This window comes from Mixophyes fleayi, chromosome 3 (genome assembly GCF_038048845.1).
Source record: "Mixophyes fleayi isolate aMixFle1 chromosome 3, aMixFle1.hap1, whole genome shotgun sequence".
NCBI classification, from domain to species: Eukaryota; Metazoa; Chordata; class Amphibia; order Anura; family Limnodynastidae; genus Mixophyes; species Mixophyes fleayi.
Window position 1 is genome coordinate 56,158,953 of NC_134404.1, and position 23,666 is coordinate 56,182,618.

The window sequence follows — 23,666 nt, forward strand, 5'->3', positions numbered from 1 at the left end:
TGAGATGGTAGAACCAGCCCAGCCCATTCCCCCATGTATACCCTTACAAACACTCCCTATTTTCCCCCTCCCTAACTTGACCCTGCATCCATCCCTTGGGAATGTACACATTGATTGCTAGATGTAACCTAGGCCTAATATGTACCTGCCTATCAGCTAAATCAGTGGTCGAGGAACTGGGGTAAATTACCTCAAATGGGGTAAAAATGAATTTCTTGGGTGTAATGCTGCCGAGACACACCGCCGGCAATCATGTGTTGTTTTTTTTCAATCACATGACCGCACGGTGGCTCCCAGCAGTCTCCTCTCCTCCTCTCTACCACTGAATGTCGGGCGTAACGTCATCACGCCCGAAGTCATTTTCAGTGGGGAGCAGAGAGGAGCAGCGGCAGAAGAACACAAGACAAGAAGAACAGAGAAGAAAAAAAGAGAAAAAGTCAATAGAAAAGTAAGTAAAATAACAGAGGCACATAGGGTGAGGGAATTTAGAGAAGGGGGAACAAAACTATGGAGGCACATAGGGTGAGGGAATTTAGAGAAGGGGGAACAAAGTTATGGAGGCACATAGGGTGAGGGAAGTAAGAGACGGGGGAACAAAACTATGGAGGCACGTAGGGTGAGGGAAGTAAGAGAAGGGGGAACAAAACTATGGAGGCACATAGGGTGAGGGAAGTAAGAGAGGGGGGGGGAACAAAACTATGGAGGCACATATATGATTTCCTTCCTTTCAAATCAAGGGGGTAACGTCGGCGTATCTAAAAATATTTTGGGGTAAAAGATAATAAAGTTCCCTGACCCCTCAGCTAAATGGACGATTTTCTACAAACATAAAATGGGCAACATATGGTATTTTTTTCAGATCACTCTCCTCTTTTTTTTCTGCCCCTCCCCCACTTCAAAAATGTTGTTGATTAAATCTCAATAAAATATATTTAAGAATAAAAGAAGAAGTTTCAGCATTTAACCATGTACTAAAATAAATAAAAATAGTTTCAGGAGTCAAAAGTACAAATGACACAGTACACAGATAAAGTTCTGCTAAATTAAAACTGGTTTTATTTTCTATTTCATTAACCTAATGCCTGATTAAAACAAGTATTGTGCATTGAATTTAACATTCTGAAGAACTCTGAAGTATGGCAGGAAAGTGTATAAATTATATATCAGGCCTTGTTCCGTGGTAAAATACAAGACTAAAAGATTCATGTACTGTCATAACACAACGGATACAGCTTTAACGGTCTAGGACTTCTGTACAGTACTAGGAGCACTTCTCCAGAAATGATTTACAGCATCTAATACACTGCTGGTAGACGGTCTCAAAATCTTCATCGCTGCCCTGTAATAGAAGAAGAAAAAAAGTCACAAAACAGTATAACAGTTCATTTACTGAAATAAAATAAAAAGTATATTAGAGTTATTTGAATGAGGTTACTCATTTCTAAGTCCACCAAATAAGTAAATGTAACATAAGTGGATAGAGCCTGTTTATTGGGTATATACAAAAAACACATGGGCCAGGTAAGTGCCAAAGATGCTTCTCATCTTTAACAGACCATGTGACTTACAGCATTTACATACAGCGCCGATACAGGACAGGCTCTCTCACGGGAAAAAGATGCAGTGGGGGGAATTGGGGTTTGTGCTCTATGAATGACCTTTAAGAGAACAATATAAAAATACCCTTTATTTAAAAATAAGTCCTTTGGAAAGTGAACCTGTTGTACATTGGTTATTACAAAGTGCCCTGTGCAATTAGCAGAAAACAAACCAAAAACAGGTTCCTCTGTGCCTCCTCTCCCCTGGGAGAGGGAATGTAACATTAGACACCACCAATCATTGTTTGATGCGAATAGTTCTAGTATTAATTAGCAACATTACTGGTAGATGGATACAGAAGCTTAGACCAATGTGTCCAAACTCCAGTACGCAAACCACCACCCTCTCCCCAACAGTCCAGATTGTAAGGATATCTGTGGTTGGTGTACAGGTGACTTAAACAGTGCCCTGGCCTTTTGGATTCAACCACCTGTGCTCAAGCATGGATATAAAACACTTCGACTGGCTATGGTGAAAGGAGAATGGAGGACTGGAGTTGGGAACCACAGACTTAGACTGTGGCCTATACTGAAAGCTCGACTACTACTACAACTATTACTACTATTATTATTATTATTATTAAAATGCAATCGCTATTGAAGTGTCTCTTAGTTCACCGATTGAAGGGGAACGTTAATAAACTGACAAAAATGTACATTTCACAGTTATTGATGTTGGCTAAGGTCTTTATAGCGAGGCTGTTGTTGGCCCCAACGAGTCCCACGGTTAAAAATTGGAAGGCACTGGTCAATACCACCATAAGGCACGAGAGATTTGTTTATACTAGCAGACAGGCTCTGAAGGAATTTGAGAATATATGGTACAGATGGTTAGAGTCTCCATTCTATCCTATGTCATCTAGTACAGATGCTCTATCTACTTAAATGTATGGCTACCGCAGTTCTTATAATAAGTATCTGAGTCCATGTAATAAACCCTGCATGTGTAACATACTTATGTATAAGCATTTACGATGTATGATCCTGAATGAATATAGCACATTTATTATTATTATGCTTTAATGTAATCTTGTAAATTCCGTCATTTAATTCCGATATGTATGCGATTGTTTTTCTTTTCTTTTTGTTGTTTAGTATGTTTATATCTTAAAAAATTTCGATAAAAATACTGGATTTAAAAAAATGCAATCGCAAAAGACATGAGTTATCTCGATGTTCTGAACCGTAAAAGAACTGACCCCACCATCCATATTTAATTACTGCTACTTATTGCACAGCATGAAATAATTGCAAAATTACACAATATTTAAAATAAAGTTTGAAAAACTTACATAATATGGATCTTCAATGATAAGCCGCTTCTGAGGGTCATAGCTTCCAAGAAGTTCAATTTTAGCTTTGCAGTTTTGCACTTGACTACATTTACGTTTTAAATCTCTGCAAGACAAAAAGAATAGGGACAAAGAATTGGACCAACTGGTAAACAGAAATGTGGGAGGAGATGACATCAGTAAGTGTTTTACCTAAGAAGCAATTATTTTTCAAGAAATGTAAACATGCCGTGTACTGCAGTTTTAAGGAGACCAATGGTCTATGGCAAGAGACCTGACATATTTCCATAGGTAGCTGCAACAAATTAACTGTTACTTGATGTAAACTGCTTAGTATGTCAACAAAATATGTTGTTTATAGATCACAAATACCCTTTAAAACCCTTCTTTCCAATCAACTGGTTTGCATAAAAACAGAGAAGTGAGCAATATACTAGCTGTGTATACATTGACATACAGAAGCAACTGAAAGGCCACATGGCATGGTAGCGCATTATTCTGTATCGTGCTGCACTACAGACAAATATGTGCAGACCTTTCAGAACAGATTCAAAATCCAAGTAACGTGTGCGCTAATGGCAGTCACGTTTCAGCGTACTTTTCATAGAAAGCATAGTTAGATAACAAGTACGCTTTCAGGAGGGATTTTAAGGATTGAATCCAAACAGTCAGCATAATTTGAACTCCTAAAACAATGGTTGGTCTGACAAATTGATTACAGCAAGGTACTGATGGTACGGTCTTCTGTAGCAACTAGATGGTGGTTTTGATCAGTCTAGTACGAGAGAGAGGATCCATCATGAAAGATACAAACAGGACCATGCTAAAATTCATGCCCTCAGATCAGAAGGCGCAGGGTTCTGTGTCCTAGTATTTCCCAGCCAGTACTTGTGTTGCTCCCAATAAAAAAATATTTATTTTGTTGTTTTTTCCCCCGAAATATTTCAAGGCACTGCGTATATTGCGCTGCACCCTATAAATAATTATTTTATTAAATATGTAGCTATAAGACCACCTTGTTTTGCAGCAGGCAACATCAGATTGCAATCTATGGGCCCAAACCTCTCTCACTTGTAATTTAGAAAACCAACACATACAGCACCAAGTCACAGTTTACATACAACAGTACTAAGTGATTATTTGCTACATTTTCTTTTCCAAGATTTTTAAAAAAACACTCTGTAAAAGCACTGTGGATAGTTACTCTGGCTCCTTTATATCAATGGTATATAGCTTGCAGTCCCAATGGTCAATCCCTTAAATAACCATCTCCTTTATGGAATATGTTGTTTACTGCACTGCATATCTCCTGTACTTAGACCTTGCCATAAAGAGTTTGTTCAACTGCTTGAGAAATCCAATTGAATGTTAAATAAATGAAACTTGTGTGATCTTGGGGAGAGCAAGCTCATCAACATTACTTAACTTACAACCAAATTTGGAATATACAAGAAATAAACATCAGCAAAATAATGCCATCTAGTGGAAAGCATTAACATACATGTAGAAACTTTTTGTTGGCACAAGCCTCAATTCAAGGGTTCAAATGGCTCTATTATATGCACCCTAGTATTAGCCTATTCGCTGTAATGCCTCCTGCGTGGTGCTCACTCACATATACAAATACAAGTTTATCCACTGATAGGTTACAATCATCTAGCCCAAGCATATTTACTCAGTGTAGGAACCCCCCAGAGCATATCCCAGTGACAACAGAACCAGCATTTCTCTTTTGTTCTACAATAACTAACTTTCTGGGACAAAACTTAAGTTCTGTATAGACATTTACCTGCAGAAAATAAAAGTTCAGCAGATTTTGTTTAACATCCAATGAGGCGCATTACATTTGGTCGTATGTGGACACAAAGGCTCTTCAGATTGCAATACAAAAACAAATACAAATATCAAACTTGTCTATGGGCTGAAACGTGTACAGTAAACATTTAACCAACGATGACATTTTTTTGGGACAGTTTGGTATCAGGGGAGAGGTATTTCACAGGGGTCTTTAATAAAAGTTATTTTATTTCTTACATAAAGCAGTCTATGAATCAAGCAGAATGCTGCAGTGTCTATCCCACAGTACCGGAGCCCAGCAACTGTGCACAGTGACCTGTAGAACCTGCAGACTTTGCAAAATTGTTGGACAATCTAATGTTGGAACGTGGACTCAAGGCAGCTGAAGGCAAAATCTCTACTTGGTATGTGCAGATTTAATGGTTGCCTGGCTTAGCTGGAGGGACAACTTCTGCTTTAGATCTTCCTGCATATAAAGTACATTCTGGAATGCATTTACCTTTCCAGTAGTTCAAAAAGTTCCAGTGACTGATGGCTCTCTCCATGCAAACCAGGGACAGTGGTGGGATATGCTTATTATGACTCAAATATAAAACGAACCATGAAAATATTACATAATATATAAAGAGGATAAACTTTACTGTACTAACCTTAGATTACTTTCATCCATGCATAGTATATAGTCATAGCTGAGGAAATCATCTTTTGTGATCTGCAGGTAAAACAATACTAAATTAGTAATGTTCCAATTAAAATACAGGATTATACACAAAGACTGCCAGCACAGAGTTACTGCCAGTGCAGAGCTGGTGCCGAAATGAAGCCCTTTTGCAGAGTAGAAATGGTCGAGCACCCCTAACAGCAAGAGACACCCCTAAAGTGCTCCCTCTCCCCTCATTACATCATATCAATGCTCGCACTCTGCAAACTGATGTTTCGTTATTGCTGCACATCACAAAACAAGGCATACTGGTGAGACCAATACCTAACTGGCAAGGAATGCCCTCCATTCTACCCATCTCACATCAGTTACTGCTACTCCATAAAACGCCACTTCGCGCAGTAAACATACGTACACTTTGCCAGAACTCTAGGATCATTTATTGCACCTACAAAGATGGATTTAGGGGTATAAAAAACAAACCTAAATTTCCTGCATCTCAGCCATGCTGTGCTTTGTAAACTAGGGTCAGCTCCCAAGCCCCCCTCCCCCAGAACATTATCTACATGTACAAACAGATCACACCAAGAAAAAGAACATTATATGGGATGTCTGTGACTATGCGTTAGCTTATAAGGACACTATCCTCAAAATACTCCTCTGCAAAATTGTACAGTGCTATGTTATCACTCTGTGCTGATTAGGAACTGGCTTTGAGAGTTGTGTCTGTAACCTCTTTGCCTGCTCTCTCTTTCTGTACCTGGCCACACCCCACCCAATAAGTTTAAACCGTGGCCCCCATTATGTCAACCACATCTCATCACTGCTCCAAGCTATTGTACAATGAGGTGGTTATCACAGCTTACACCATAGGAGAGCTATGGAGAAAATAAAGGCATTATGGGGAAGAAATAGGAAACAAAGGCAGTGTACAAAGTATTACTAGCACCATCATAGAAACCAGGTAAAATCCAATATCAAGAACATTTTATACATTCATCTATAAAATATTTACATTAGACAAATATAGACGATAAAAAAACTAAATGTGTAGATAAGATGCGTTTAACATCAACATAGGTAAATGCTGAAATACGGCGCTCCAGAAGCCTGAAGGCCGTCTCAGCTTCTCCCTGCAGCGCCAGGCTTCCAAGCTTCTGGAGGACTCACCATTGCAGCGATCAAAGGTGACGATTTCCCACAAAGAATAGACCCTAGTGGTTAATGTGCCGCCCATTGAGGGCACTATCCGAAAATGGAAATCCCTTTTTGTAAGAAACAAACAGAAAGGGCTTCCCTCCCTGAATGGTGTATGAAGAGATAGGTGATGTCGGAAACTCAGAATAAAATGTACTGTCCTATACCTGTCGTGCTTTATGCGATGTTTCGGTATCATGGATTTTTAAGCACTTTACGGCCCTTGAATCTGGGGAGCAACCCACGTTCCAGTTAGATGTAGCAGCGCTGTCTATCGACCACTGCAACACAAAACATAATGGATAGGATTGAATAAAGGATGGAGCGGAGGTACGTTACCTGTTTGGCAGTGTGACTCATGGTAACGCTGTGTTTCCTCATACAGCTCTGGCCACGGTAATCAGGTGGGTTTCCTATTTCATAGCTAGATGTAGCCGCGCTGTCTATGCTCCACTAGAAGGAAAAGACAACAGCTCTATTTTACTGCAACACACTCATTTATGTAAATGTGGCTTCCAGCGGAGAAGGGCAGCTTAAAGGGTACCTGCTGCTTACACATAGTGGAGGCAGGATATATTGGTACATATTCATGACAATGTGGTTCCTAGTGAAATGAGACTGGATTCTGCAGGATGGGTGCAGCCTACAACATGGTGCCTCCACTGTGTACAGGCTACATGTGCACCAAGTCAGACCCTTGGAAAAGCCTGTTGCCAGCGATATAGTGCTCAGGGAAGTGTTTACAATCAGTGCTCAGCCTTCCAGAATAAGACAATGTTTGCTATTCACAGTACACTTTCTCTGACTATAATGTAACAAGGATACACATTTTTGAAAATCAAACCAAAGCATCAAAAGGACAAAATAAAGGATAGTTTTCACTTAAAAGCATTATATGGAGTATATGTTCAAAATAAAGGTTTGTTCAATACAAAAACCTGAGTGATACCGGATCGAAAACGGCAACTGTCCAAATAATGGTTAGCGCCATCTAAGTTTGCAAACTGAATTAATGTATTCCTTAGGGTGGTGGCACAAGGTCACTTTTGAACACAGATTGTTCGAACAGGGACACGGTAAATAACCGTTCCCCATTTAAGAGTACTGACGTGTGGCATGGAAACAGCATTTCCTACCAAACTAGAATGCATTATTACTTGCGTATTCACATTCCGATTCGTAAGTAATTTGTTCCTTAGGTTTCCTCATCTACTTTACAACTGAAATATATAGAATATATGGTATAAAAAAATATAAAGTAAATTCAGTCCTAATGGGAAGAAAAAGTGCTATATAAATAAAAATATTATGATTATTAAATCACAAAATCACAGGGCAAAAACGGAAGAGAAAATCCCAAAAATTCAAATCCCACCAAAAAAATCCCAAAAACAGAGGTGTGGGCGATTCTAGGTAGGAGAATGCCATAATTTTTGGGGTGGAGGAAATAGGACACCACTCTTATTGTTAAAGAGGTAATATTGTGGTTCAACCAAATCTAATGAAAATAGCAGGGTGATGCAACAGATTCAAGCAAGGTCCAAAATAGAACAGATTTTAATTGCATCAAATTGTTTAAAGTCTAAATCAGGGGTGGCCAAGCCGCGTCTCCCGAGCCGCATGTGGCCCTTGACTTGGGAAATGTGGCTGCAACGCTGACAGGGCAGATCAGCTGTTCCAGGTGCTGGTAGGGGCAGTTCGTTCCCCATACAGCGCCGACTCCGGCTCATGTGACCTCCTCTGCACAACGCAGAGAGGACACAGTGTGTAATCACTCCAATCAGAGAAAAAGGAGACAGTGCAGCGTGTTCTCCCTTCTTCACGGGTCCAGCTGCTGTGTGAAAAGTAAGTAAGGGGCATATTGTTAAAATGAATAAAATTTGGTTGAGCTCATGGTCATGTGGGGAGATCTGATGGGGTAGGTTTAGTGGTCTGATGGGCATTTGGTGAGGTCTGATGGTATATAAGGGGCATTAGAGGAGGCTGATGGCACGTATGGGGAATGTGGGTCGATCTCATAGCATGTGGAGAGGCTGATGTGTATGTACGGGGCACGTGATGAGATCTGGTGGAAATGTGAAGAGGTCTGAGGGGCATGTTGGCTATTTATGACTTTTTTTTTTTTCATTCCCACTTCAACAGATCCCTCCACAGCGATTGTGGATACAGAAGCACCGTGAGCTACTGTGGAGAGACTGCAAATTGAACCCTCCTCTGCTGGATATCTTCTTTTTCACTTAGCAAAATATTGTAAATGATGTTATATTTTCAATGTATGTGTGTTGTGTATGCACATGTTTATACTGTGTATATGCACACATATATAAAAGGTAAAGTTGGCTCTATGTCGCATCTATGGATATTTTTTGGCTCTTAGGGGTCGACAACCCCTGGTCTAAATAATATATACAGTGGCTATAAAAAGTATTCAAACCCTTTGGCAGTTTCTTCCCTTTATATTTACTTACATCATGGAATTAAAGCGATTTAAAAAAATAATTTCTGCCACTGATAAAACACAAAAGCCACTTTTTATTGTTTACTAAAAAATGAAAAAGAAACCCCCCCCCCAAAACTTTAAAGCACATTCTTAATAAATTACAAAAAAAAAAAAAAAAAAAAAAAAAAAAAAAAAGATCACACAAATATTCACCCCTTTTGCTAGGAAACACTTAAGTAAATCAGTTGCCCTAAGAGAGAGGTGCTCAAACCCAGTCCTCAAGAGCTACCAACAGGTCATGTTTTCAGGATTTCTGTCTGTAGAAACAGGTGGGGCAATCACTGATCCAGTCAAATAGATTAACTCACCTGTGCATGAAGAAATCCTGAAAACATGAACTGTTGGTAACTCTTGAGAGCTGGGTTTGGGCCCCGCTGACCAAGAGGTTATAGAATTGATTGGAACTCATGTGTCAAATTAGAGAGCAAATCAGATAAAATTTATATAAAAGTAACAAGAACAACTAAAGTCAATGTCCTGAAGTGTCTACGTCCTCTATACCATCAAGAATCTGTGGTATTATTTGAAAACTGCTGTTCACCAACAATCCCCACCCAACCTGAAGGACCAGCAATATCCCAAAGAGCGGCTGAAAACTGCAGTGTCCGCCATACAAAGCTGGTAGAGACTGCCCCAAGTAATCTCACTTGGAAGAAGCTCCTTTAGCTGCATTTACAGCAGTATTAGACCAACGTTTCTTTTGTTATTGGACAGAGAACTGTGTGTTGATCAGTAGTAATAATTCCTGAATAAATACATTTCCTGATAATCCATGAAGTTAGAAAATTAAAGGTTAAAAAGTGATAAAAGGAGTGAATATTTTTCACAGTCTCAGGCCAAAAGGAAGGTACCACAAACAAAGGTTACAGCGTCTATAGAACACTATACTGGTGTAACCACTTCACGACAGGAAGGATTCCTGCAACATGAACAAGCAAATTCTCGGGTGTGGGTGCATTATATTCCCCTGGAATAACTATTTTTAGTTTACCAAATGTAAATTGTATTTGTCCTTCTATGACGAGACAGTTTTCTTTTAGTAGCATATTTGAACGAGCATATTTATTAAGTCCACTAGGTCAGGCACAACTAGGAAACGCACATTTAAGACTTTGCATTTTGGAACCTTTGCACAGTTAGTGCAAGATCATTAATGTACCTATAGGAATAACAAATGTGTCATTTATTTAAAGGAGCGCTATGGCTGTAAAGTCATGTAATGCAGCTATATTATTTCCTTTTCCCAATTGTTTTTTTTTTTTTTTTTACATTTTACTTTTTAAATTATTGTCATCTTTAACGTGGGAAGATCCTGGTCCCCCATTGACACTAATTGAGTTGTTTCTATTAGATCCAATATACATGGCTGATCATATACAGGCCTCTCCTGCACTGACCTGGAACTGCCATCTGCCAAGAGCAGGGGAAGGGGAATGGCAGATTGGCAGATTCCATTACAAATGAGGAAGAATAGCATTGACACGAATACTGTGTTGTGACTGGGGTGTCAGGTACCAAACGGATTCTGTGGCTCTCAGGGACAGCTGTAACAATGAACTAGGAAATGAATTATACAGGTCTTACAACAACTCCCCCAGTCACATATAGATCCTATGACATTTTGGAAAGTTTAGCGGAAAAGTTCAACTATGCAAAACAATAAGAAAGTGCAGAAAATGTTTTCTGAAAACAATCTTAATGGAAACAATAATACCCTACATAAATAATAATAATAACATTGCAAATCTAGGGCACATACACTTCTTTAGATGCATTTTACTCAGCAACTTTACAAACAGCTCCCACGAGTTGAGTCTAGAGACAGATTGTGCATCGCCGGAATAGCAGGGCATTATTTTACTATGGGCCAAGGGGTAAGAATTACATATTGGTCGAAGAGCCCCTATTTACATACCAATGTATACTGAATCATCATAACCTTACCTGATTTGATACACCCTCATCAGTTACCAGCTTCCTAAATACCGCTTCTGCTATCGGGGATCGGCAAATGTTACCTACAGAAAAGGCAGAATTCAAGTTAGTAGTGACGAGCGTTTTACATGTATTTAGAATTTTAGAAGTAACCAATGGGACAAACATTCACTCGTTTATGAACCACTGTTACTAGTTGCAGATAATTACACACTGCTAGGAGAACCACAAGGGAGACACCTATAGAACCACACAGATTTTCACCAGGCATCACTACCGTATAAATTGAAGTACATTTTAATATGTTCCTGTAGCAGGATCCATCCATGCCGGAGCACTGCACTAGTTTCACATAAACCTGCTCTGTGTGCGATTTATTTATTTTGAACAAGACAGGCGACTGTTCCTTTACCATCCATGACATGGTTGTTCAGATTTATCATTTCCTAATACTAGACTGGAGATAATTACTTTATCAGTCAGGGAAGGAAGGAACATTGTTACACAAACAGAATTAGATTATAAACAAAAAACTACTGAAATTGGTCTAATAAAGTGGAAGGAAGCCCAACACGAGAAAACACAAATATTCCATTCAAGCGTAATCTATCTGTACATTTCAAGGCGACAAACATATTTAATAACTCACATCTGTTCAGCAATCTCCGCTTTTGTTGAATGGAGGCTGCCATGATAATGTTTTAAGATATTCAATATTGTTTTGTATATACTGACAGCAAACAAAATTAGATAATAATAAAGGTGCCAAGATACAATTGCAAATGTCTCCATTAACAGGACTGGTTATTCACTGATCCATTCCATATCCCTATGAGTATGTATATGAAGTGGCAAAATAGCCCATTGCACCAGGATTGGTTCACTAAACCAACAGACTATATAATCATGTAAATAAAAGCATACCTGGACAAAAGTCCAACATAAAGAGCAAACACTACTGGACAAGAAATGTAAGTGATTGATATAGCAGTTTATTTAAAAACAAACAAACTGATAAAATAATGAAACCCACAAATAATGATGACATGTAAAAGTGGTGACACTGTGCAGCCTATACTGAGAGAGGTATAATACATTACTGCTCACAGAGCAGTGTATTTAGTGATCCAAGTCAGTGACATGCGATGTAGAAAAGGTTTAACTTCTGAATGATTTTCAGACCTGTTTTGAGAAGCAAAGTAAGGCAATATTGGACAGTTTACCATCCTCTAATATCCCATTTTTTGGTATTTGATAACAGATTATCGTAAAAAAAATGTACAGATCTGAGCCAGATGAACTGTAGTGGGTTTAATGCTGGTATTCAAGATGTGCTAAGTCAGCAGTGACTTAGCACATCTTGAATACCAGCATCAAACCCACTACAGTTCCACTAAATGCTATCTGGTGCATTCTGATATCAGTTATCACTTGTTAATGCAATGTGTAATCCGGGCATTTAAGGCTACCAATGTACTTGGTTAGACAGACTGCTGAAGTCGTCTAGTCACTTCAAGTTGACAAACTTACAATATTTACAGTTTACTTTAAAGCTTTTTGTGGCTAGGTTTCAGATTCAGTAATGGTGAATGGTTAAATCACATATTCGGTTTACAATTCAACTAGTTGAGGGGTTTATTGGTTAAAAAAAATAAAAAAAAAAAATGTGTAATTAGAGTTATCATTTAATGCTTAATGGGGTTGTATTTACAAACCAATGTGGTGTGATCAATGATCTCAGAATTGTCCAGAAAAAAAATTAAATTCCTTGAAAATCGAAATAATTTGTAGTGTATGATAAACTTATTTTCTGCCTCTCCTCTATTGCCTTAAATCTACAACTTCTGAATTTTGTTATTTATAAGAAAATCTTTAACTTGGTCTTCTGCACAATATTGATGCTATATTCCACCATATCCTATCGCATGCATTAGATTAATCATTTGCTATAAACTAAATTACATATCAACCAAACCCACACAGTATGGTTTAATGGAATCTATCATCCCATTCTGTTTTTCCCCCATATCTAAATGCTTTCTGTTCCCCTATTAAACGAAAGTCACTAATATTCAGAGGAAACACAGTAGTGAATATTTCTACGTGCAATGTGTTACTATGACACTTTTGTGCTACTTTTGGTGCCTGAACAGGAAGACAATTTACCTAATGTAAATAAAATGTTACCTTTATTAAAAGAATCTGGACAGACATTGTGAACAGCTTTGTGAATAGTAGTTTGTTTCCACTAAACTACTGGTGAAACACAAAATTTGCTGCTATTTAACTTTGGATATGTAAAAATCGAATGTATGTTAGGCCTCATTTACTAACATTGCATTAGGAAAAAAACTGTGCACTAAACCACATCAACCAGGTACTTGCTTTATAACGTTCACTATAAAACCTAAATGCCAATTGGTTGCTTTGGTTAAAAGCAAATTTTGCATTTAAATGTAATATAACATGATGCAACTCGTCTGAAATATTCAGTTTAGAATTAATTTAGTTGCTAATATCCAGGATTGTTTAAAATCAACCACACTAATTGGAAAACCCTCTGAATTTTGCTCAAGTGTTCTTTGGTCATATCCAGTTTCCAGAAGATACATTGGCTCCTCTGCTTTCTTGCCAATACCAGTTTATTTTGAATAGTGATACTCACCATTACATTAGTTAATTATACAGGTACCACTTGACACATAGGAGGAGAACGAGCTGCGCGGGAAGAAGCTGTCCAAAAAGGTAAATTTATCAAGCTGCGGGTTTGAAAAAGTGGAGATGTTGCCTATAGCAACCAATCAGATGCTAGCTGTCATTTTGTAGAATGTACTAAATAAAGTATAACTAGAATCTGATTGGTTGCTATAGGCGACATCTCCACTTTTTCTAACCCCAAGTGTGTCTCATCCCCAGACCAAAGCAACAATAAGCTGCTTTTCTGATGTCTCTCTACCTCTCTGTAGTCCAGTCATCTCTACCCAACTGCCGAGGGCTGTTAGTCCCTGCTTCTCCAGTTTGGTTGATCACCAGGAATGGCAGCAGCCGTCCAGGACAAGATTACAGCCAGGATCCTGCCTAGTTATTACACAATGTCCTCTACTCACGCACTATCCACCTAGTTCACAATGTCCTTAAACAGCTAGTAGACAGCAGGGTATGTCATTCTGCAGTGTGATAAAGCACTTTAAGTGACAGCAATGCCAGGGAGTTACAATGCTACCCGTAAGGTTATGTGATCGGCAAATCGGTTTTCAAATCTCCTGCAGCGTGTCTGACGTGATAATTTTTTCACGGAGCTGAGTCACGCAGTCAGAGATTTGACACAGCGTTACAAGTGAAAGTCACACTTGTGAGTTTTTAGTGGCGTCAATATAATTAACGAGTACCATTACCAAGTGTGTCTGACTAGTTCTTCAATACAACATAGTAATTGGAATAATGTACCCAATACTGTAAAATAAAGATATTAAAAGTCACAGAGGAGCAATGTGATCAAAATCAAAAGCTAAATACTTTTAGACAGATCACATACTAGGTTTCAGTTTGAAATTAACCACATTGCTTGCATAAGGTGATAGTCATATTCCAGTTATACATTACTTTACAGAATGCTTTTAAAATGAGTAATGACATCACTGTTCATCAACGATAAGCATATATTTTACAAGTGTCAGCTAGATTTAGATCACTGTTTTATAAAATATATCCAGTACTCACTCTTTATAACAGCCCCTTTATAAAATCTCACCACCAGATATGTGCTACACTAAATACATTACAATGTATTAATTCCATTACATGTTTTCACAATACCACCTTCGTGATAATGGCACTTTTTTTCCCCTTACAGAGTATTTGGTTTTCTGGTACTCTGTGACTTTTCAAAGTCAGCTAGGTAGGAGGTCATCTGAAGCTTACTTTCTTGAGCTGTAAACTGTATGTTTAAGCAGAAAACAATCATACAAGTAAAATCTTGAATATAATGTTTATAATAATTGCATGTCTCTGCCCAACAGAAGCTTTGAGAGGTATGAAAAAGCTGATTAAACATGTTTTTTTTTTATATATACACAAGGTTTCCAAAAGCTTATTAGTTTTATAGACGGCTGGTAAGCATTCTTTGAAAGTAGTGCTGTCCATTTATTTCATGATTCTGATTTGGGACCAGGTTTCTGTTTCAGCTATATGTTTCTGTGCCAAACACTATTATTTTTTTTTATTATTTTTTTTAAATGTCAACCAACATGCTAACGCTTCAGAGTGATGCATCCGCCGTATGACCAACCCTGTTTTAAAGCATTACATATATTTCAGTGTATATTAAAAAAAGTTTTCTTATTTGCACTGTATATTTTCGTGGAATATGTTGGCATTAAAATAAGTACCGGTCCTGTATGAGTAGACCTGTTTTCAGCATGTACATATTACTTATGCATTAACTTTTTATATTATGCAATGATTTACAGAGAAGATTTAATCATTCACATCAGTGGAGCTCACAATGTCCCAAAGGAGCTTGCAATCTAAATTTCCCTACCACTAGCGGTTGGAGTAGAAATTTAGAAGTGGCGGTATGGAAGATGTAAGTGAATGGAATTTGATAGTTTTACAATGAAGGTCGGAGAAGTGGGTATGACATACCTCCGTATACCAGCCCACTTTGAGCACTACCTACCACCCAAATACAAACTAGGATTAATTCTAGCAGAAGTCAATTACCCTAGCACTATATTTTTGACAAATAAACTGGATTTGCTTCATTGATCTAAAAAGGAAGCCAAATATAGTGGCACAGACTAACATCTGCAGGAGAAAACTGCTTAGGTTGCCATACTTGACATTATAAGCAAGAAATCAGGAGGGGGGAAAAAAGTGATCGTGCAATTGTCATTTTCCAACATTCACATACTAGCAATTGTAAATGTTTACATACACTCATTGATTATACTTTAAGATATGTGCGAGTTGGAATGAAGGTGTACAGTGTCCTCCCCAGAAAATGTTGCCAGCCGGGTAGCAAATAAGAAGCAGCAGGATGGGGCCAGTTGTAATACTTTTAAAGAATAATGAAAAATGATGGGAGGGCATTGCCCACACCTGCCAGGACTGGTCAGACTGGTGGTCAGTGGTCTAACACACACTGCTGGCTGTAGTGCTCACATTGTGGCTGTTCTAATAGGAGAAACAATTATTATAATAGGACTCTGGTGGGCTCCAAGAGCCAGGCAGTAAGTAAAACCAGCCTGGAGGAGCACCCAGGAAATAGGTGCTGGGGAGAACGCTGGACTAACTATAATCTTGTTATATAAAATGACCTCAACAACAAGGCAAACTATTCTAATGCTGGAAATACATCATCAGTCCATGCAATACGTGGCACTAAAATCTTTTAAATCTTCTTTTCATTCTCGGCATAAGAGCCTAGATGAAAACATTACTGGGGGAGAAGTAGAGAGCGGCAGAGAGAAAGCAGACTTGGCAGCTCTTGTGAAACTACAAGTCCCAGCATGCCCCAGCACCCTCTTCCGTTAGAGCCACACGTTGCCTAATGTAACCTGCTGAGCTGCACACATGTCCCCTATCACACCGTACACTTACCGAGACACACAAAGAGCACAGACTTGTTCCCAGACGTCGCCATGTTGTATCCACGGACCAGTGCCGGCCTCCTCTCCGTACACACTCACACTCTGCCTGTAGCCTTGCCGTACGGGGAGGACCCTACTGTACGGCACTTAGGCGACCAGCCTATTGCCTGTCTGGAAGCTACGTCATTGTGCCGTGTTAATGACAGTTAGACCGTGACTCCTGGCCTCAGGGGCTGCATTATACAACGTGACATAAATGTCTGGGACACTGGGAGGAGTGGAGGTGGGTGCTGGTGGCAGGAGGGTGACAGGTGTAATCCTCTGCGCTCACCTGTGTGCAGGGTGTGGTGCTGCAGAGGAGGAAGCAGCAGCAGCTCTGCACCGTGCACACTCCCGGGCTGCAGTATAACTAGAGAGAGAGAGAGAGGCCAATACTGCTCCACAAGTGAGTAACAAATCTCTGTCGTCTCATGTCTGGGCTGCTGTATTATTCTGGCTGGCAGGGGCTGAATGACATGTTACTGTGATGCTGCAAACATCAGGGTACAGCAGTCACACAGGAGCCTCAGTGTAATTACCTTTGAGGAAGGTAAAATGTACACTGAACATTTATCTTGGGCCATAATGCACCGTCTACAGTTGACAACCCAGTCTATTCATGATAACCCAGTTTATTCATGATAACCCAGTTCATTCATGATAACCCAGTTCCATAAGAAACTGATCATTGCTTTGTAAGCAGCTACAAGTAGTCTAACTAAGTAACAACACTGTGCTATGTACAGCCAAAATACCTATCAGCTGTCACCTGTATTGGAAGGACAGTCTTCCCGTATCCCTCTTTTTCCCAAAACTGAGGGGATCTATTCAGTAAGAAAGTGGGGTGACAATCAATATGCTTCAAATCGCAGTGATGTATAGAGAAACACCGCTGAAATTTACCATGCCAGGGCTGCGTTGGGAGCCTCTTGTAAGGCACCCCACATCCATGAAGTATTTTGGTGAATTTGTGGCAGCCTAATGTGGATTTTTGCTTCCAGCTCTGTGGGTCGCAGCAAAAATCCACATTAAAATTACTGTACTAATGGGAATGGCATCTGCCCCTTTGTGTGTTGAGTATTTTGGGATGATTTTACACTTTTGAATAAAATGCTGTGCCCTATGATAATTTGTCCATGGAAGGCTTCCAAGCTGCATAAATCAATATAAAGTATAATTCCTTTTCCTGGCCATTGGGAGGCATGAACTTGCCTATTTCACAAATCCCATTAATTTCATCATTGAGAGCTGTGGAACCAAATTCATTATTAGATACTTATAGTAAAATAACAATCGAAACAACTACATTTTCTCAATATTCCACCAGTCATAAATGTAGATTCAAGGTATTTTGCAACTAAAACAGTAACCTTTTGTGGTATTTGTTATTCAATGCATTCAAAACCACATTTAAACAAGCAAAACGTACAAATCCAATGTAGATTAGGCATTCATCTAAGAAGGAACCAACCAGGAAAATGTGCTTTTTAAAATAACAATTTGATTTACTAACAATTTGTGATGGACAAATGCAAACGGTGTGAGAGGGTGAATTACCAAAGCATGTAACGTCCTACAGCTTGTAGATCTGAGGTAGTCTTCCTCTTAAGCAAGTATGGAGAAAATTATGTGACTCCGTTAATTCCTTCCTGCTACTTTCAAGGGTGTATAGAATATTCTGTTCCTCAAAAAGAACAATAAGTAGAATTCAAACTTGTCCTCAAAAGACCTGTTGGGAAGAACTTCTGGATTTTCAGGTTGTAATAATTATATCTAGTTAACCAAAGTGTTCACCAGAGGTTTTCTCCTTCTCTCCACAAAAACTGATTTTAGGCTAAATGTTAGATTCTTGTATATGGAAATACTTGTGCTATTATCTGAGAAAACAAGCATGCATATGTATCTTATGGGAGAAAAGGATCAATTTAAATATTTATAGCTACTATACTTGTTAATAGGCAAATCATTCCATATTAATCCATATTCCTTAAAATTAGTTTGTTCATGATGGATTATGGTTTGAGATTGGTTTCCTTTTACTTAGATTTTTGAAAAAAATGCAGCAAATGTCTTTTCTTTTTTCTTTGGAGACCTCTAAAAGTTGATATCTGATTGCTAGTATTACTGCGTATCTTTGCCATTTATCATCATCATCAACATTTATTTTTATAGCGCCTACATATTCCATAGCGGTTTACAATTGGGGACAAAACAGTAATAAACAAACTGGGTAAAACAGACAAAGAGGTAAGAAGTCCCTGCTCGCAAGCTTACAATCTATGGGACAATGGGAGTTGGATTCATGACGTTAAATCTACATATTGCATTTTGGTCCAGCCAAAGGTAAAAAATCAAAAAGGGATTAGTATGCTATATGATCCAGTCACACAGCAATGTTTGTCAGAAGGTTGTTGGCTTGTGTTAATTGTGTAAAGGGTGGTAATAGGGTAACATAGATTGAGGAATATTATAAGCTTGTCTGAAGAGGTGGGTCTTCAGAGAATGCTTGAAAGTTTGTAGACCAGAGGAAAGTCTTAATGTGCGAGGGAGGGAATTTCATAGAGTGGGTGCAGCCTGGAAAAAGTCCTGTAACCGGGAATGGGAGGATTTAATGAGGGTGGATGAGAGATGCAAATCTTGTCCAAAATGGAGTTGTCGGAGATATTTTGAGACAAGTGAGGAGATGTATGTAGAAGCTTGGATGGACATGGGAGCTGAGAGATGGAACGGTAATTTGAGAGAGAGTTTGTGTCAGAATTTAGTTTTTTCAGAATAGGAGTAATTACTGCGTTCTTGTAAAGTGACGGAATGATGCTAGTAGAGAGCGAGAGATTACAGATTTTCGTTAGTGGTGGAATGAGCACAGGAGACAGGGATCTACTAATTTGTGAAGGAATAGGATCAAGAGGACAGGAGATAGAGTAGGAAGATAAGAGAGTAGATACTTCATCTTCATTTGTGGGGTCAAATGAAGAAAGGGTGTCAGAAAGTGCTATGTAAATAAATGATGATGAGGGTGCTGGGAAGGAAATGAGCTGATTGCTAGTCGAGGGAGATTATACCATTTCTAGTCTGATTATATCAATCTTGTTCTTGAAGTAGGAGGCAAGATCCTGGGCACTGATAGTAATCAGAGGGTTTGCGGTGGGATAGTTTAGAAGAGATTTAAATGTGTTAAAAAGACGTTTGGGGGTTAGAGGCCTGAGCATAGATGAGAGATTGGAAGTATGTTTGCTTTGCAGTGTCCTGGGCATTTTGATAGGAGTGATAGAAGTATATGTGAAGAAATCATTAGAGGTACAGGATTTACGCCAGTGACGTTCTGTTCTATGGGAAAGTTTTTGAAAATATTGTGTTACTGTAGTGTGCCACGGCTGACATCGAAGTCGACGTGTAGTATGAAAAGTCACTGGAGCCACTTGATCAAGGGCTGTTGCTAGTGTATGGTGAAAATGAGGTACTGCCATCTCAGGGGAGGAGAATGTAGAGATAGGGGAGACAGGAGTTGGAGAGAGTTGGAAAACTGTTGAAGATTAATAGAGTTAAGATTTCTGCAGGTATGAGCAGGCTTGGTGGAGTTTGACAGCAAACAGGTTATAGCAGTGGGAGTGAGCGTGCAGCTGATAAGGTGATGATCCGAGAGACGCAAGATGTGTTAAAGAAATCAGAAACTGAGCATAGTCTAGAGAAAACCAGATCAACCCAACGGCCCTTAACAAGTCACCTAAAGCAGGGAGGGACCAGGCCCGGCGCTCCCATTAGGCAACGTTAAGCAGTTGCCTAGGGCGCCGGGCTCTGAAGGGCGCCACAGGATTAAAAAGCAGATATACTTTATACTGTAAAACTGTGCGGCGACCGCGGGCATACCTTCCACGGCCGCCGCACAGCTATGGATCACCATCACCGCAACAGCCCCCTACAACAGCTGATGGGGCGGGCGCACCTCCGTCTCCTCCACTCCCCCTCCCCTCACTGACTGTCGGGCGTGACATCATCATCAGGGCCCGTCAGTGAGGGTTGGGACCCTGCAGAGAGGAGCAGCGTTATGGAGTTTAAGGTAAGGAAAGTCCTGGGGGCGGATATTTTGGGGAAGTAGCGGATTATTTTTTTTTTGGGGGGGCGGCGGATATTTTGGGGGTGGGTGGCAGATTTATTTTGGGGGGAGGGGATTTCAAAATTGCGCCTAGGGCACCCGGTATCCTAGCACCGGCCCTGGGAGGGACAGAGGTGGTCAGGGTACCCAAAAACTTACTGATGCATCTGACTTTTTTGGGGGATTCCTACTGAGCTCAAGGCATTCCCTTACTGGCTTCTGCAAAAGCCATCATGCCGTTATTACATTTAAATAACTGGTTTCTTAAGTTCACATTATATTGGCCAGCTGTGCGTATTCAAAGCAGTTCTGGAGTACTTCTCTCTGGTTCAATCATATTCACTGTTTAGATGTGCTCTACTGAATATAATAAGAAGATGTGATACCCATTAATACATGGTTTTTGTGGCATTCAGCAGCACTTTTAACATATGTAAAAATCTGCACTATACGTGATATAAAAGCCATATTACTGCTTTCTAAATAGGTGGGCACTCAGTCATAGACAGCACTGACTGGGAACTTCAAATCTTTTGAATCTATCCGGTCCTCATCCTCAGCAGCTCATGGTTTGAGGATTCTGTCTGTGGAAACAGGTGAGATTACTGACCCAGCCAAGTAGACTGCCACCTGTGCATGATTAAGGGAACCCTGAAAACATGGACTGTTGGGTGTGTGTTAGGACTGGAGTTCGGAAACACTGGGTCAGAAGAATTAACTTTGTTGCTTTCAAAAATAGAAGTGTTAATAGTTTATTTTTATCAATTAACAAAATGCAAAGTGAATGAACAGAAGAGAAATCTAAATCAAATCACTATTTGGTGTGACCACCCTTTGCCTTCAAAACAGCAACAACTCCTCTAGGTACACTTGCACAAAGATTTTGAAGGAACTCGGTAGGGAGGTTGTTCTAAACATCCTGGAGAACTAACCACAGATCTTCTGTGGATGTAGGCATCCTCAAATCCTTCTGACTCTTTATATAATCCCAGACAGACTCGATGATGTTGAGATCAGGGCTCTGTGGGGGCCATATCATCACTTCCAGGACTCTTTGTTCTACTTTACGGTGAAGATAGTTCTTAATGACATTGACTGTATATTTGTGGTCCTTGTCCTGCTGCAGAATAATTTGGATTCAATCAGAAGCCTCCCTGATTGTATTGCATGATAGATAAGTACCTGTCTGTATTTCTCAGCATTGAGGACACCATTAATCCTGACCAAATCCCCAACTCCATTTGCTGAAATTCAGTCCAAAACTTGCAAGGAACCTTCACCATGCTTCCCTGTTACCTGCAGACACTCATTATTGTACCGCTCTCCAGCCTTTCGTCGAACAAACTGCATTCTGTTACAGCCAAATATTTTAAATTTTGACTCATCAGTCCAGAGAACCTGCTGCCATTTTTCTGCATCCCAGTTCCTATGTTTTCGTGCATAGTTGAGTTGCTTGGCCTTGTTTCCACAACGAAGGTTGGCCGCAATTCTTCCATGAAGACCACTTCTGACCAGACTTCTCCGAACAGTGGATGGGTGTACCTGGGTCCCACTGTTTTGTTTTTTTTCCGGTTCTGAGTTTATATTGTTGAAAAGGATTTTTGAAAACATTTATTATAGGAGTCAAAAATGTAACTTCTCTTACATTAAGGCACTATCATTTCAAACTGCTGACAAAACATGCTTCTTCCTTTTAATATGTTTTAGTTGCTTACTGTATTAGCATTGTAATCAAGTGTATTTAGTTTTCTTTAATACAAATATTTTAGTTTCCCCTGACTCTTGCTCGAGCGCACAAACAACCTAATTTGAAACCTGTATTTAAGAAAATAATGCAGAGATTTTGCTTGCATAGTTTGCCTGATATTACTGTAACTCTAATCAACATTGAGTTAGAAATGGTGGTAAAAGTAATTTGGAGACTACCCATCCCATGAGTGGCCGCGGGCTACCTTAATGCAATACCAAGCAACTAAAAGGTGCTAGTTAAGTTGATTAAGCAAATAGCTTTTTCTGTCTTTTTCAGACTAGCTGTACCAACTAGCCTTTGGAGCTTACAGTCTAAATTCTTTAATATACATACACACAGACAAAGATAGACGAAGGTCAATTTCATAGCAGCCTGGATGCTCTAGTTTGGGAAACAACTAGAGCATCCAGAGGAATCCCACGCAAACACAAGGAGAAGGTACGAACTCCACACAGATAAGGCCATGGTCGGGAATCGAACTCATGACCCCAGTGCTGTGAGGCAGAAGTGCTAACCACTAAGCCACCGTGCTGCCCAAACACAAAACACACCCACAAGTAACTATATACCTGGTGCCAGCCAAGGATAGGTTCTTTCCCAATAACCCCCAACAATATGCATAAATAATTGTTCCGAGCTTGTATACATATTACTTAGGAATTTATACCAGTGAGTGATATGTTTGTTGATACAAGTGCAAAAAGGAATAAAAAGCAATAAACACTTCTGTATGGCATAATTCTTTTATTAGTATTCGGCCAGGGAGCACATTTACAGTCGGGTCCATAAATATTGGGACATCTACACAATTCTCATATTTTGGGCTCTATACACCACCACCACATTGGATCTGCAATTAAACTAACAAGATGTGCTTTAACTGCAGACTTTGAGCTTTAATTTGAGGGAATTTACATCCAAATCAGGTTAACGGTGTAGGAATTACAACGGTTTCTATATGTGCCTCACACTTTTTCATTTAAAATCCATTGTGGTGGTGTATAGAGCCCAAAATATGAGAATTGTGTCGATGTCCCAATATTTATGGACCTGACTGTATATGGCTGTTTATGTGAATACTTGGACAGCACTGTTTCAGATGTTTTACTACATTTGCCTATCTTACTTTGTGTGCCACTGACAAACTAGACATTTATATACAGTGATTTACATTTTGAGAATAGCTACCTTTAATGAATCGAAAGCTACTTTT

General features: G+C 39.4%; 2 protein-coding genes across 3 annotated transcripts in view; one reads left to right on the forward strand and one right to left on the reverse strand.

The window, feature by feature from the left end:
- Positions 1-1,033: 1,033 nt before the first annotated feature.
- ACP1 (acid phosphatase 1) lies at positions 1,034-16,750 on the reverse strand. 2 transcript variants are annotated; one of them, XM_075201519.1, is made up of 6 exons: positions 16,582-16,750; positions 10,990-11,063; positions 6,713-6,826; positions 5,338-5,399; positions 2,891-2,996; positions 1,034-1,339 (listed from the first exon to the last, which is right to left on the reverse strand). In XM_075201519.1, the coding sequence occupies exons 1-6, from the start codon at positions 16,622-16,624 to the stop codon at positions 1,262-1,264; spliced, it is 477 nt and encodes a 158-aa protein (XP_075057620.1). In that variant the 5' UTR covers positions 16,625-16,750; the 3' UTR covers positions 1,034-1,261. The 2 variants fall into 2 exon arrangements, with proteins under 2 accessions (XP_075057620.1, XP_075057619.1); XM_075201518.1 differs by lacking the exon at positions 6,713-6,826 and adding an exon at positions 6,885-6,998.
- A 58-nt stretch (positions 16,751-16,808) lies between these two features.
- Positions 16,809-23,666, forward strand: part of SH3YL1 (SH3 and SYLF domain containing 1) — a 92,054-nt gene continuing 85,196 nt past the window's right edge. The window contains exon 1 of the mRNA XM_075201517.1: positions 16,809-17,016. Within this exon, the coding sequence (XP_075057618.1) occupies position 17,016 (1 nt within the window). The 5' untranslated portion in view covers positions 16,809-17,015. The remainder of the gene's footprint in view (positions 17,017-23,666) is intronic.

Coding starts and splice junctions, on each gene's coding strand:
- ACP1 (XM_075201519.1), bottom strand. CDS start 16,624: ATGGCGACGTCTGGGAACAAGTCTGTGCTCTTTGTGTGTCTCG. Junction 6,827..10,989: donor ATGAGGGTGTATCAAATCAG/GTAAGGTTATGA, acceptor TTTGTGTTGCAG/TGGTCGATAGACAGCGCTGC. Junction 2,997..5,337: donor ATGGATGAAAGTAATCTAAG/GTTAGTACAGTA, acceptor TTTGTCTTGCAG/AGATTTAAAACGTAAATGTA.